The sequence below is a fragment of the Phyllobates terribilis genome, unplaced genomic scaffold (assembly GCF_046119375.1).
Source record: "Phyllobates terribilis strain yellow unplaced genomic scaffold, ASM4611937v1 Scaffold_1__5_contigs__length_1240528914, whole genome shotgun sequence".
NCBI lineage: Eukaryota > Metazoa > Chordata > Amphibia > Anura > Dendrobatidae > Phyllobates > Phyllobates terribilis.
In genome coordinates, this window is record NW_027362761.1 from 303,187,943 (window position 1) to 303,201,917 (window position 13,975).

At 38.0% G+C, this 13,975-nt stretch overlaps 1 protein-coding gene across 2 annotated transcripts in view; it reads left to right on the forward strand.

Moving 5' to 3' along the window:
* The window catches only part of RTN4R (reticulon 4 receptor), a 389,627-nt gene extending 375,893 nt beyond the window's left edge, over positions 1-13,734 (forward strand). The window contains exon 4 of one of the 2 annotated variants that reach the window (XM_073673312.1): positions 11,477-13,732. In XM_073673312.1, coding sequence (XP_073529413.1) covers positions 11,477-12,894 — 1,418 coding nt within the window. In that variant the 3' untranslated portion in view covers positions 12,895-13,732. Of the gene's footprint in view, positions 1-11,476 lie in introns of both variants that reach the window. The other variant, XM_073673319.1, reaches the window with a different exon arrangement.
* Positions 13,735-13,975: the final 241 nt, after the last annotated feature.

Genomic DNA, 13,975 nt, shown 5'->3' on the forward strand with positions numbered 1-13,975 from the left:
ATTTAGTATATGCATTAAAGTGCAAGGGCAGACAGAGACAGAAGAGGGCCCCTGGGCAAGAACGGTATGTAGGCCCTTTACAATCCAATAGTTCATCATATTCATCATCTTTCCATCAATTCTATGCAGAGGGATCTATGACAGATGCAGAAAAGCAGCCCCAAACCATGACTTTGCCACCACCATATTTCACTGTAGGTGTTTGGTACCTATCATCATTACCTTTTCCAATTGGGTGGTATATATAGTGCTTGCCATCGCGTCCAAAAAGATTGAAATTGGATTCATCCGACCACAACACCTTAGACCAATCTGTCTCTTTCCATTGGCTGTGTTCTTTGGCAAACTCTAGTCGAACCTTCTGGTTCTTTGCAGAGATGAAAGGCTTCTTGACTGGAACTCGTGCATTCAACCCTACTGCTCTTAACTGTCTCACCACAGTTTGGCAACTCACTTTGACCCCATACAGCACTTTTATGAACATCAGATACTGACTTGTTCTTAATGTGATCAACTCTGGAGGACATTTTCTGTGGCCGTCCCCTTCTAAGTTTGTCAGCTGTTCCATAACCTTCTTTTTTTTCTTTAATATACGTGATACTTGACTCTGAGAACAGGTGAATTCCATAGCTACCTCTTTTTGGCTTTTGCCTGACTTCCCTCTCAGAATAATAAGCTTCCTGACATCTGGTGATAAATTTGGCTTTGTCTTTGCCATGTGTTAGCCTAAAAACAGGTCTTAGGCTGTGTGCCCGCGATACGTTTTTGGTGCATATTTGCAGCGCGTAAACGCTCCAGAAACGCATTGCATACCTTATCCCATGACTTCCTATGACATTCTGCAAGTTCTGCGCACAGGGTCCGTATTTTTTCTGCGCAGATTTTACTCGCAGAAAAAATACGGACATGACCAATTCTTGTGCGTTTCTGCATGCGTATTTGCCTATACAATGCATTGGAAAAACGCATGGCAAATGCGCATGCAAATACGCGTCAAATACGCGTCAAAAACGCATGTAAAAACCGCTTGCGTTTTTCTGCCAAGGAGATGCAGAAATGCTCAGGAAAATTTCTGCTTCATTTCTGCATCGTGGGCACTAAGCCTAAGGGGTAACGTTTCTCCTTGTGGAAATCTATATCGTCACCTATTGGAAGCAACAATTTTACAAGTCACAATCAACCTTCTAACAAGTTGTGTAATATGACTTAGGAAATCTGCAAATTGAGATTCTGATTTGGCTATTATCCTAAGTCATATTGCATGACTCGTTAAAGGGTTGATTGTGACTTGTAGGATTGCTGCTTCCAATAGGTGGCGCTATAGAGTTCAAGTCATCTTTCTCTCTGAAGAGGCAATTTGCATATTAAATTTTCAAGAGGAGCATTGCATGGCGAATAAGCCTCCTTACCCTGACATGCCAGAGCCGGTATGACCCTCTCCACAAGGAGAAACATTACCCCTTAGACCTCAGTCCAGAGCCTCTCATCTAGCCAAATCAGTTCTCATACTTTGCACTGACGAGGGCCAACAGCCCGAAACATCATGCCTGCAAATTGAGATTCTGATTTGGCTATTATCCTAAGTCATATGGCACGACTTGTTAAAGGGTTGATTGTGATTTGTGGTGGCGCTATAGAGTTCAAGTCCTCTTTTTCTCTGAAGAGGCAATTTGCAGCCTAAAAACACACACATAAAAAAAAATGAAGGCAAAATTCAACTACCCATGACAATATATGCAAAACATTTGTCCCAGCAAATGTTGAAAACGAACACATAAAGGGATAAAACAATGTCAAACACAATTTTCGTCCTTATAGCTGACAACTATTTGCGTCTGGTTTACTAAAATCACCAGGAAAATGTCATCACATCAACCAGACAGAAGTAATCACTTTAAAAAAAATGCAAAACATTTGGTCGCCACTGTATATTACTATATGATTGAAACTTTTAACATCTGGCTTCAGTATTTTGACAAAAAGAGTGCAAACAATGACATCGAAAGGAGTGAAAACAACTCCAGCCTATATGGAGGTGGCTCTCTATGAACTAGACTAGAGCAATTTAATATTAAAGGAAGCCAGAAGCAAATTCTCTCAATTTCCCTCTGACACAACAGAATACAGGTCACTGAACATGGCAGCCTGTATCTTGCCTATGGCTCAGCATATGCAGGGGTTGGAAGGGAAGCCTATATATTAATGTGCTATTTATTTTTATTTTTCAGAACTTACTAGAGTTGTTATATTTATTTTTTAACAAGAAAAATAATATATTATATATAAAATGTATAGTGTTGGGTATAGAATATATTAATTCTGGAAATAGTTAATATCTCAAATGATTAATTAATGCTTTACATCTATGAATAGACCGCTAATTACTTCTCACTTGCCAAGCTTATGACTATTTGTCGAGGTGGTAGTTGATGGCCATCTGTGTATGCAGGTTGCATATTACAGAAGGTCATCTGCAGAACCATGTTATATGAAGTCTCTGCACAGAATGGTGGAATTAATAATTCTGTTACTTTGTTACTTTGTAATATTCAATGGTATATACAAATACTCATTAACAGACTTACTATCATCTGCTATAGAAATGTTCAAAATTACATTTTCTCTTTTCTTGTTAATTGAAGAACTGGTCATACTTTTATCTCTGCAAGAATTTATTGCTTTTTACCACTATGTATATTTTATTAGCTATCATATTACATTCTTCTTATTCTCTAAATAGGTACAACATTTTGTACTAAGTAATTTCCTGTAATTTTTTAGTGGCCCATACTGTGTTCTTTTCTAATACTAAGCATCAAAGCTTAGACATAAAACTGAATAAAAAAATTAAGTTCATTTAATTTACTTTAATTTTGTTGATTTTATTGTATGGAAAGTATGAAGTTATCCCCTAACATCCTTGTTTTTGTGCAAGCTTTCTGGCAAAAAAAAATAATTAGTTAAAATTTATAACCGTAAAAAAACAGACAGACAATGATTCAACAAATTTATTATGGGATTCAAAATATATTTTTCCCTTTTAACCCCAGTGTTCTTTAAATTAAACTTGCGTAACATGCAAATATTATAACCATATTACACACCTGTACTTTTTGACCTTAGCTTAGAAACAACCCTTTAAATTAAGAGGTCTTACAAATCTTAAAGGGTTTATCCAAGACTATTTTTTTTTACTATGGACCTAAAAACTGACAGGCAGGTAGTTGTTTCCTACCTGCCTTGTTGCATTCTTTTCCTCTCTGCTCTGTTAAAAGGGCATCACCCTGATTAAAAGCCGGCTCCCTGCTGCCTAACTGCGGGGAGCCAGCTGTCAATCAGTATGATGCCAACAGTCATGCCCCAGAACAGCCTGGAAGAAGAAGAGCTGCTCTGTTGATGTTGAGCAGCTGAATCGCTGAAAGGTGCCATGAATAACGGCTCTGTTCCAGTCTGCCATACAGTTCCAGACATATGCGCCTCTTTAGTATTTATTTATGTTTAGTATTAATCTTTATGGTTTTGCAAAGGGGTATAGTTCACAGGATTCTTTAGGGGGGCGTCTTTAGGCTACTCTGTATAATAACCCTGTGACCACCACCCCCTTTGTTAGTTGTAACTTTTATCTTTATTATACATTTACCCGTCAGGTATTTTTGATATGCACAAAGATAGGAAATTAGGCTGAACATACATGGGTAACACTTATCATAGTTTTATGAGAATTAGTTGGGACCCCTATAAGTTTGGACTGCACTGATAACAACTTTTGCCAAGATTTGAAGCATATTAAAATTTAAGTTGAGTCATTTTGCAGAAATGTCATATGTTACTTTTATTTTCTTGGCTTTAAAGAGGACTTGTCACCTTTGTCAAAAGTGGTCACTTTTTCCTCTTAGTTATTCCTCCTACACCGCTGACCACTTTTTTAAATCGGCCAAATTCTTTCAGACATTTGTGCCTTCTTTTTATTTAGTACTAATATTTCTGGCCTTTATGGAGAGGTGTGGCTCACAGCATTCTCTGGGGCATGTCTTTAGGCTGCTTTGTATAATTACCCTGTGACCACCCCCCTCCCCTTGGTAAAGACCACACAACTTAGCACCAAATAAAGAGGCTCATATTTCTGGAATCATATGTTGAATTTAAAAAAAAAACGATACTCAGGGGAACAGGAGGATTAACTAAGAACTAAAACTGGCCACATTTGACCTGGGTGACAAGTCCTCTTTAGAGCCAAGAAAATAAAAGTAATGTGACATTTCTGCAAAATGACTTTTAACTTGAATTTCAATATAATTCAAATCTTGGCAAAAGTTGTGTGTAGTTCAGCCCAAACTGGAAGTAGACCCCAACTAATTCTCATAAAACTATGATCAGTGCTGCCCATGTAGCTTCATGCTAATTTCCAATCTTGATGCATATCACAAGTACCTGATATACAGTACAGACCAAAAGTTTAGACACACCTTCTCATTTAAAGATTTTTCTGTATTTTCATGACTATGAAAATTGTGCATTCACACTGAAGGCATCAAAACTATGAATTAACACATGTGGAATTATATACTTAAAAAAAAAAGTGTGAAACAACTGAAAATATGTCTTATATTCTAGGTTCTTCAAAGTAGCCACCTTTTGCTTTGATGACTGCTTTGCACACTCTTGGCATTCTCTTGATGAGCTTCAAGAGGTAGTCACCAGAAATGGTTTTCACTTCACATGTGTGCCCTGTCAGGTTTAATAAGTGGGATTTGTTGCCTTATAAATGGGGTTGGGACCATCAGTTGTGTTGTGCAGAAGTCTGGTGGATACACAGTTGATAGTCCTACTGAATAGACTGTTAGAATTTGTATTATGGCAAGAAAAAAGCAGCTAAGTAAAGAAAAACGAGTGGCCATCATTACTTTAAGAAATGAAGGTCAGTCAGTGCGAAAAATTGGGAAAACTTTGAATGTGTCCCCAAGTGCAGTTGCAAAAACCATCAAGCGCTACAAAGAAACTGGCTCACGTGAGGACCGCCACAGGAAAGGAAGACCAAGAGTCACCTCTGCTTCTGAGGATAAGTTTATCCGAGTCACCAGCCTCAGAAATCGCAGGTTAACAGCAGCTCAGATTAGAGACCAGGTCAATGCCGCACAGAGTTCTAGCAGCAGACACATCTCTACAACAACTGTTAAGAGGAGACTTTGTGCAGCAGGCCTTCATGGTAAAATAGCCACTAGGAAACCACTGCTAAGGAGAGGCAACAAGCAGAAGAGACTTGTTTGGGCTAAAGAACACAAGGAATGGACATTAGACCAGTGGAAATCTGTGCTTTGGTCTGATGAGTCCAAATTTGAGATCTTTGGTTCCAACCACAGTGCAGAAAAGGTGAATGGATGGACTCTACATGCCTGGTTCCCACCGTGAAGCATGGAGGAGGAGGTGTGATGGTGTGGGGGTGCATTGCTGGTGACACTGTTGGGGATTTATTCAAAATTGAAGGCATACTGAACCAGCATGGCTACCACAGCATCTTGCAGCGGCATGCTATTCCATCCGGTTTGCGTTTACAGTCCCTGACAGAAGTTATGTCGCTTATCCATGTTATGTAAATAAAAGCTTATAACCTGTCATTAAATTCATCCATTGGTTTTATAAATTACTCTTTTGAAAGATGAAACCCTCCAAATTTGGTTTAGGTTAAGAAAATAAATTGGCATCAATGCTGAAATATTGATCATTTAATGAACACAGAATGGTCAGATTTTGGCAAGACAAAAGTTTTGTCGCCTGGTCATATAATGCACCCAATCCTCGTTTACATCCTCACCAGTGCTCAGTAAATGATCGATTAATTAGTGGGTGTGTATAAAAAGAAACCCAGCACCCCAGACCTTCACTTGAACTGCAACTTGAGCTCTGACAACAAGCCAAACATCCACCCTGCGACCAAAGCCTTCATTATCAAGAGGCTGAAGACCAGATTCGCTGCAGAGGTGGCTGGCATCTTTAATGTGTCTCAGCGTCAAGTACAAAGAATTTAAAAAAGATTTGAAGAGACTGGAGATGTGTTTGACAAGCCCAGGTCCAGCAGACCCCGCAAGACAACTGCTCAGGAGGAACGTTTGTTGGTTAGAAAATCCAAAGCAAGCCCCTCTTCCACTGCAGCAGAGCTCCAACAGGCCTGGTCACCTCAAGTCCCTGTGTCAACTAGAACAGTTTGTAGGATTCTATCTCGAAATGGCCTCCATGGTCGAATCAGTGCCCAGAAGCCAGCACTAAACAAAAGGCAAATAAAAAACTGTGTGGCATTTGCAAAGTCCCACAGCCTTCTAAACAGATGGATGCTGGAAAAGTGGCAGAAGGTGGATTTCTCTGATGAATCTTCAGTAGAATTACACCACAGCCGCCGCAAATACTGCAGGAGACCTAACTGGAGCCCGTATGGATCCAAAATACACAGAGAAAACAGTTACATTTGGTGGTGGAAAGATCATGGTCTGGGTTACATTCAGTATGGGGTGTGCGAAACATTTGCAAGGTGGAAGGCAATATCAATAGCATAAAATATCAAGAAGTATTAGCTACCTCTTACATTCCAAATCATAAAAGGGGTCAAATTCTGCAGCAGGATGGTGCTCTGTCTCATATATCCATCTCTACAACAAAGTTCCTCCAGGCAAAAAAGATCAAGGTGCTCAAGGACTGGCCAGCCCAGTCGCCAGACATGAACATCATTGAGCATGTTTGGGGTAGGATGAAAGAGGAAGCTTGGAAGACAAAACCAAAGAATCTAGATGAACTCTGGGAGGCATGTAAGACTGCATTCTCTGCTATTCCTGATGACTTCATTAATAAATTGTATGAATCATTGTTGAACCGCATGGATGCAGTCCTTCAAGCTCATGGAAGTCACACAAAATATTAAATATGACTCTAATAACACCACAACTTCATTCACCAATGTTATGCAACATATATTTGTATTTTAAGATAATCATTTGTTTGAATATCACATTACTTTCTGTGGGCGACAAAACTTTTGTCTTGCCAAAATCTGACCATTTTGTGTTCATTAAATGAACAATATTTCAGCATTAATGCCAATTTATTTTCTTAACCTAAACCAAATTTGGGAGGGTTTCAGCTTTCAAAAGAGTAATTTATAAAACCAATGGATGAATTTAACGTCAGGTTATAAGCTTTTATTTACATAACATGGATAAGCGACATAACTTCTGTCAGGGAGTGTAGTTGGACCATCATTTATTTTTCAACAGGACAATGACCCCAAACACACCTCCAGGCTGTGTAAGGGCTATTTGACCAAGAAGGAAAGTGATGAGGTGCTACGCCAGATGACCTGGCCTCCACAGTCACCAGACCTGAACCCAATCGAGATGGTTTGGGGTGAGCTGGACCGCAGAGTGAAGGCAAAAGGGCCAACAAGTGCTAAGCATCTCTGGGAACTTCTTCAAGATTGTTGGAAGACCATTTCTGGTGACTACCTCTTGAAGCTCATCAAGATAATGCCAAGAGTGTGCAAAGCAGTCATCAAAGCAAAAGGTGGCTACTTTGAAGAACCTAGAGTATAAGACATATTTTCAGTTGTTTCACACTTTTTTGTTAAATTTATAATTCCACATGTGTTAATTCATAGTTTTGATGCCTTCAGTGTGAATGTACAATTTTCATAGTCATGAAAATACAGAAAAATCTTTAAATGAGAAGGTGTGTCCAAACTTTTGGTCTGTACTGTATGTATAATAAAAATCAACATAACAGCTTATATTTCCTTTGAATACTTCAAGCAGTCTGTTGTACGGGCTTACTCTATAATACGATCGGTTTGGTTATTTATCACATTTTTTTGATTTGTACCTTAGAGAGATGAGTGGAAAATAAACATGTTCTAAGAAAAAAAAAGAGATGTATTATTTCTGCTGCAGTGATCGATTGCCTCCTAATGTGGAGAGACCCTGCTGAACCTGCAAAGATAATTCCTTGTTAGTTTCAGGAGGTTTAGACCTGCAAGAGAAAGAAAAGGAACCCATGGAAAATGTAGGTCAGTACAAAGATTGTAACACAGGATGTGAGCTGGTACTCTGGGGATAGCAACGATATAATTGGGAAAATAAAGTTGCGGCAGATATCACTTTTACTCGGAATAACATATACCAGGATATCCCTGTACTCTGTTACCACTGCTAATACAATCAACGAAGCCGCAGTCTACTGCAGTATTTACTGACATTTTTTCATGAATATATACCATATGTTTCACAAAGGAGCTAGTACTTTACATGGGCAAATAAATCATAGCACATTATAATCGGTGTTGTATTACATAGTGAAAATATATTGCTTATATCTGTCTATTCCTTATCAATGCTGTTCGTTGAATTTTGCTCTGTTTCTGGCCTTTTCATTATGTCTCTTAGAATATTTTCTGCCGTACATTAAGTTTAATGCGGAGTTTATTATATATTTAATACAGAATGAGCTGTTTAATATTCTGGTTAGTTTAGCATGTAAAAAGCTGACTTCGCACCAGATATGTACGGTACATCATTAAAAAGATCTCTCCATATTATATAAAGGCCTCTGAAATGATTATGTGAACTAGTTTTGGCTTCATGTACGGTTCTTTACATCAGAAATGGGGACATCAAAGTTTCCTTCTGACCCCACAAGGGCATTCTGACAATTTCTCTTTATAGTTAACTCCCTGTAATGAATAAGTTATATCTCTTAATACTGTTAGAGAAAAGATATATGTCCTTTTATAAATTCTAATATTGTGTGTGCATTTCTGCATTTTGGGGGATAAAATTTACAAAGTTTTACTACTTTTACTGAGAATAATCCTTTCCGTTGATAAGGGGAACAGCTAGCCATCAAAAAGAATGAATGGACAAAATCTACTGAAATTATTGAATTAAATAACATGCTGGAAGGTCCCTATATATTCATACACATTATTCTTAATTGTAAAGTGCTTCGGAATATGTTGGCGCTATAGAAATAAAGATTATAATTATTATAAAATTATTATTTATTTATGATTTATTATTTATTTTACTTGGTTATATAGCGCTATTATTTCCACAGCGCTTTACAGATATCATGATCACTGATACTGTAAGGTCTATGTAAATTATAAATATTACTACCATGGTATACTAAGACTGCTCTGTCTACAGGTATTACTGTATTGTACAATTTTGATTGAAAAGATGTTGTATCGCTGTCTCTTTAAAATACTGCGGCTCTTCATTTGGACGTGGAGTTGTGTTGTGTGTTTGTGCTGCTTCTGTATCCTTTATGTTTTGTCACTACATACTTTATATAAAAAATGCTCTTCACTAGTCAACAGTAAAGATGAGCGAACCCGAAGTTAAAAGTTTGGGGTTCGTACCGGACAGTTAGTGTCAGATGCTGAACGCCGAACACTGACTTCTCCAGGAAGTCCATTGCAAAGTTCAGAGTTTCGGGGGAAGTCCGCTAAAGAGAGGGAGAGAAATTTTCCAGCTCAAAAATTCGGGTTCCATTGTTTTCAATGGGGTTTGGGTTCTGCTTCAAGTTCGGGTACAGTTCTGGTACCCGAACCGAACTTTGGAATAAAGTTCAGGTCCTGTCCAAGAACCCAAACTTCCACGGGTCTGCTCATCCCTAGTCACCAGACATGGTGAAGATATAATACTTGGCAAAAATATGGATTACCATGTATTGAAGCTAACGTATTTACTTCACTTTTCTTTTAAGGAGTTTTCATTGGATAAATTACAATTTCTACAACTCTCTATAGCCTATGAATGTGAATAAAAGATCACTTTGTCATTAACTCCACAACAAACTATAAAGTGTATATACATAGTTCTGGTGTCAGCTGAGACACAGATCCAACTCTAGTCAGTTTAGGCATTGCTCGGTGAGCTAAACATTATTGCAGATTATAAATGAGATGTTTGTAGCTCCTGCTGATGTATTTAGTTTGCAGAGCATTACATAGACTTGATGGATACAGTTGTATCCAGTCCTCAGTGCTAGAAGTCAAATAATTACAACCACTTCTTAAGTGATGTAGTCTCCCAAGTAAAGTAAAAAAATACTTAACTCCCGCACTGGTGCTGCTCCTGTGATATTGGCGCCGGGTCTCACTGCGCTTGCATGGCATTGTTATGTCATCTTAGAGCTGCAGCAAATCATCATCCACTAATGGGCTGCAGAGCTCACACCTCCCTCGGATGTTTTAGTTTCATCTGAAGGAAGAGTAAGTGAAACAGACCATTAGCGGCCACAGATAAGCTGCAGCACTCACATGGCATCACAATTCCACATGAGCGCCAACATCGCTGGAGCGGTGCCAGTCCGGGAGGTGCTAATAAGCTTTTTGAGATATAAAAAAGCCATTAAATGTAAAACAAATTAATAATCTACTTATTAGTATTATCAAGACAAAAATCTGCCACTCCTTTGTTGTTATGTACCCATTTAAAGTTGCCGCAGAGACCCTGATTCTAGTGATGTGTGACTTACTGGGCTGCTTGCTGCAGTTTTGATAAAATCACTGTTTTATCTGCTGCAGATCTAGCAGTTCTCTGAATGCTGAGCTCTGTATAACCCCGCCCCCAACACTGATTGGCAAATTTCTATGTTTACTGTTCATAGGCAAAATCTGCCAATCAGTGGTGGGTCCCTGTTTATAAAGCACTCATGAATATAGAGGATTACTTGACAGCAGGGTTACTAGTTCTCTAGTGATAATCTCCTGATGATTAAAAAAGTGATTTTATCAAAACTACAGCAAGCAGCCCAGTAAGTGACACATCACTGAAATCAGGGTCTCTGTTTCTACAATATGCTGCTCTCAGATTAGGATATTAAAACTTTGAGGGAGATTGCCTTTAAACAATTCCACCTTTGTTTATCCAAATTACCATCCACATAGATGTTTTTTTTTATTAGGGACATTTATGTGTCCGTCTAAAAGTAAAGGTGGTATCTGAACAATCAACAACATTGAGAACGAAGTCCTATATGAAAGCAGGACAAAGAAGCTTTGCATGCATAATATACTTATATTATTCAGATTTCATATATTTAAAAGAGATGGAAAACATTGATGTTAAATGCATACAAAGATAATTAACTTTAAGTGGAAGTCAAAGTACATATGGCATTTTGAATATTATCTTAAAATGTGTGTTACCAGTGATATTATTCATTAATAATAACTTTTACATTCAGACACTTGGAGCACTTTCCGATGGTAAGGGTAGATCTACTCACAATATCAGAGATTAGAGAGGGACAAATCGATTAATAATTCAAACAAGAGAAGTGAGAGTCCTGATCGTAAGGGCTTACAATCTATGTGGAATTTGCTTGGAGGTTCTGTATGAGTTATTTGTGTATTCCTTTTAAAGAAAAAAAAATCACCTATATAAAGCAACATACAGTATATTGATTCTTGTTTTTCCTTCTTCTGCAGGAGCTAAGCTGTTGCTACTCGTTACCTGCTGCATCATCTACAAATTGAAAGTGCAGTGCTGTCCAGAAGTCTGTCTGTGCTATAATGAACCGAAAATCACATTTAGCTGTCAGCAGCAAAGACTAACTGTAATCCCACCTTACATTCCTGTACAGACTCAGCGTATCTTTCTGCATAATAACAAAATAACTTTAATAAGGGCCACTAGCTTCACCTCCTGCCAAAACCTCACCATCCTATGGATCCATTCAAACAACATAAGTCACATCGAGTCAGCAGCCTTCTATGGATTAACCAAATTAGAAGAACTAGATATGAGTGACAATTATAACCTCAAAACTATTACAGCACTCACATTTCGTGGTCTCGTTCATCTACACACGTTACATCTCAATCGTTGTGGCCTACAAGATTTGCCCCCTGGCGTCTTCCAAGGCCTTTATTCTTTGCAGTACCTCTACCTTCATGACAACAACCTACATTTCTTGCATAATGATACCTTTGTAGACCTGGGGAACCTCACCTACTTATTTCTTCATGGAAACAAATTGAATAGCTTATCTGAAAATGTATTTAGTGGTCTCATTAACTTAGATAGACTACTGGTGCATCAAAACAGGTTAGATATGATCCATCGCAGGACTTTTCATGGCCTAAAGAAAGTGACAACCCTGTATTTGTTCAGTAACAACTTGACAGTGCTTAAAGGAGAAGTATTATCACCTCTTGTATCTCTGCAGTACTTACGTCTAAACGCAAACCAGTGGATTTGTGATTGCAGGGCCAAGTCCCTCTGGAGTTGGTTGAAATCATTTAAAGGCTCATCATCTGAGTTAGAGTGCTACCTTCCACCGAACCTAGCTGGGAAAGACCTAAAAAAACTTGGAATCAACGATCTTGATGGATGTGCCAATATTTCTTTCCATTCATTCAAAATAGGTCCATTCAGTGCCAAGACATCTCTAAATATTGAAAAGATCTCAGATAGTTGTTGCCAGCCTGCCACCGATAAGTCAATAGTAGCTGGCACAAACACTAAATCAGGCCCATCTTCTCACACAAGTAGAATCTTGCCAAATATTCCGATCAAGGATAAAGAAAATATCTCGAAGACAAAAATTATTGGGAATGTTGACCACAGAAAAAACAGAACATATAAGCCAATTAATTACTCCCCATTTGCCACTTTCGCAAGCAAATTAGATAATTCCCTAACTAACTTGAATCAAAACAATGATATTGATTCAGTCGAACCTTCCACAGTCCCAAATAAAAAGAGGCCTCCCTGTTTGAAAAAAGTGAAGTCAAAATCTCAATGTCGAATGTATCAACCAGGAACTAACTCTGGGCTTCTGAATTTCATCACCACAAATCTCTTCTTTATGACTCAGTTCTTCATGCTACAGATGCACTTTTGAAGGCTAAATATATTTTGTTTTAAGGTAGATTTAAAGAAAGACTAGGAATGAGCTTCAACAATTGTTACGACTCTATGAAAAAAATGCTTCATGAAAGAAGCTTCACTAAAGGTGATTGGATATATTTTTATGATTGTGATTTTCTGACTTTAAAGAGTGCAAGATATTTATTTTATTCCTCATAAAATTAAGGGAGGGCTCCTTTAAAGGTTGAGACTGGTAAACATGAAGGTTTAGCCTTTCTTTGTAATTTAAAGTTGTACCTAATAACAATTCCAAAATGTACACTGTAAAATGCTGTTTGTCTGCTCTGTTTATGACTATTCTAGTTCTTTGTAATGATTTCTGTCATTTTATGTTTCTGGGTAGTATTTGTTGAAGAATACTATCAAACTACTTAAACATTCTTCACATATACACATATAGATATGCATTTTATTTTAACTGTGCTGAAATGAAGTAAAATAAACATGTTCTTTTTGTTTTCCTACACTTTATTTTAAATGGAAAAAAAAGCTATTTTTTAAATTGGTTTTATGTTTATAATGATAAACGTTCCCAAAATAACTTAATAAATTCATAAAGACATACATTATGTAGAAGCTCATGTAAAGGCTCATTTATATGTGATATTACTAGTCAAGCAAGCTCGTTTATTTGGGCCTTTTACACTGCACTGTCTATGCAAACCAATGATCATGATCATTTATCTCCTGTACAGTCTCATAAAAGATTTGATTGGTTGAGTTGGCATGTTTGTAGGCTGATTGTTGCCATGTTTAGACACATCTACTGGTTTTTGGCATGAAGAGGTCTTAAAGGGGTTGTCCAGTCTAAAACAACAAGTCTGCAGTCACTGTATGTGACTGCAGACTTGTGAATCCTTACGTCGTGCACACTGCACATTGTGAGGATTCTCTGGTGTTAGCACCGGGAATGGCGGTCATGTGACCACAAGTTTGCGATACGCATACTCGCAGCCACAATCTGACTCAAGACTCTTGCATTGAGCGAGGTCGTGCCCATCTAGTCGAATTGTGGCAGGGAGTATGCATATCACATTCTTGTGGTCACATGACCA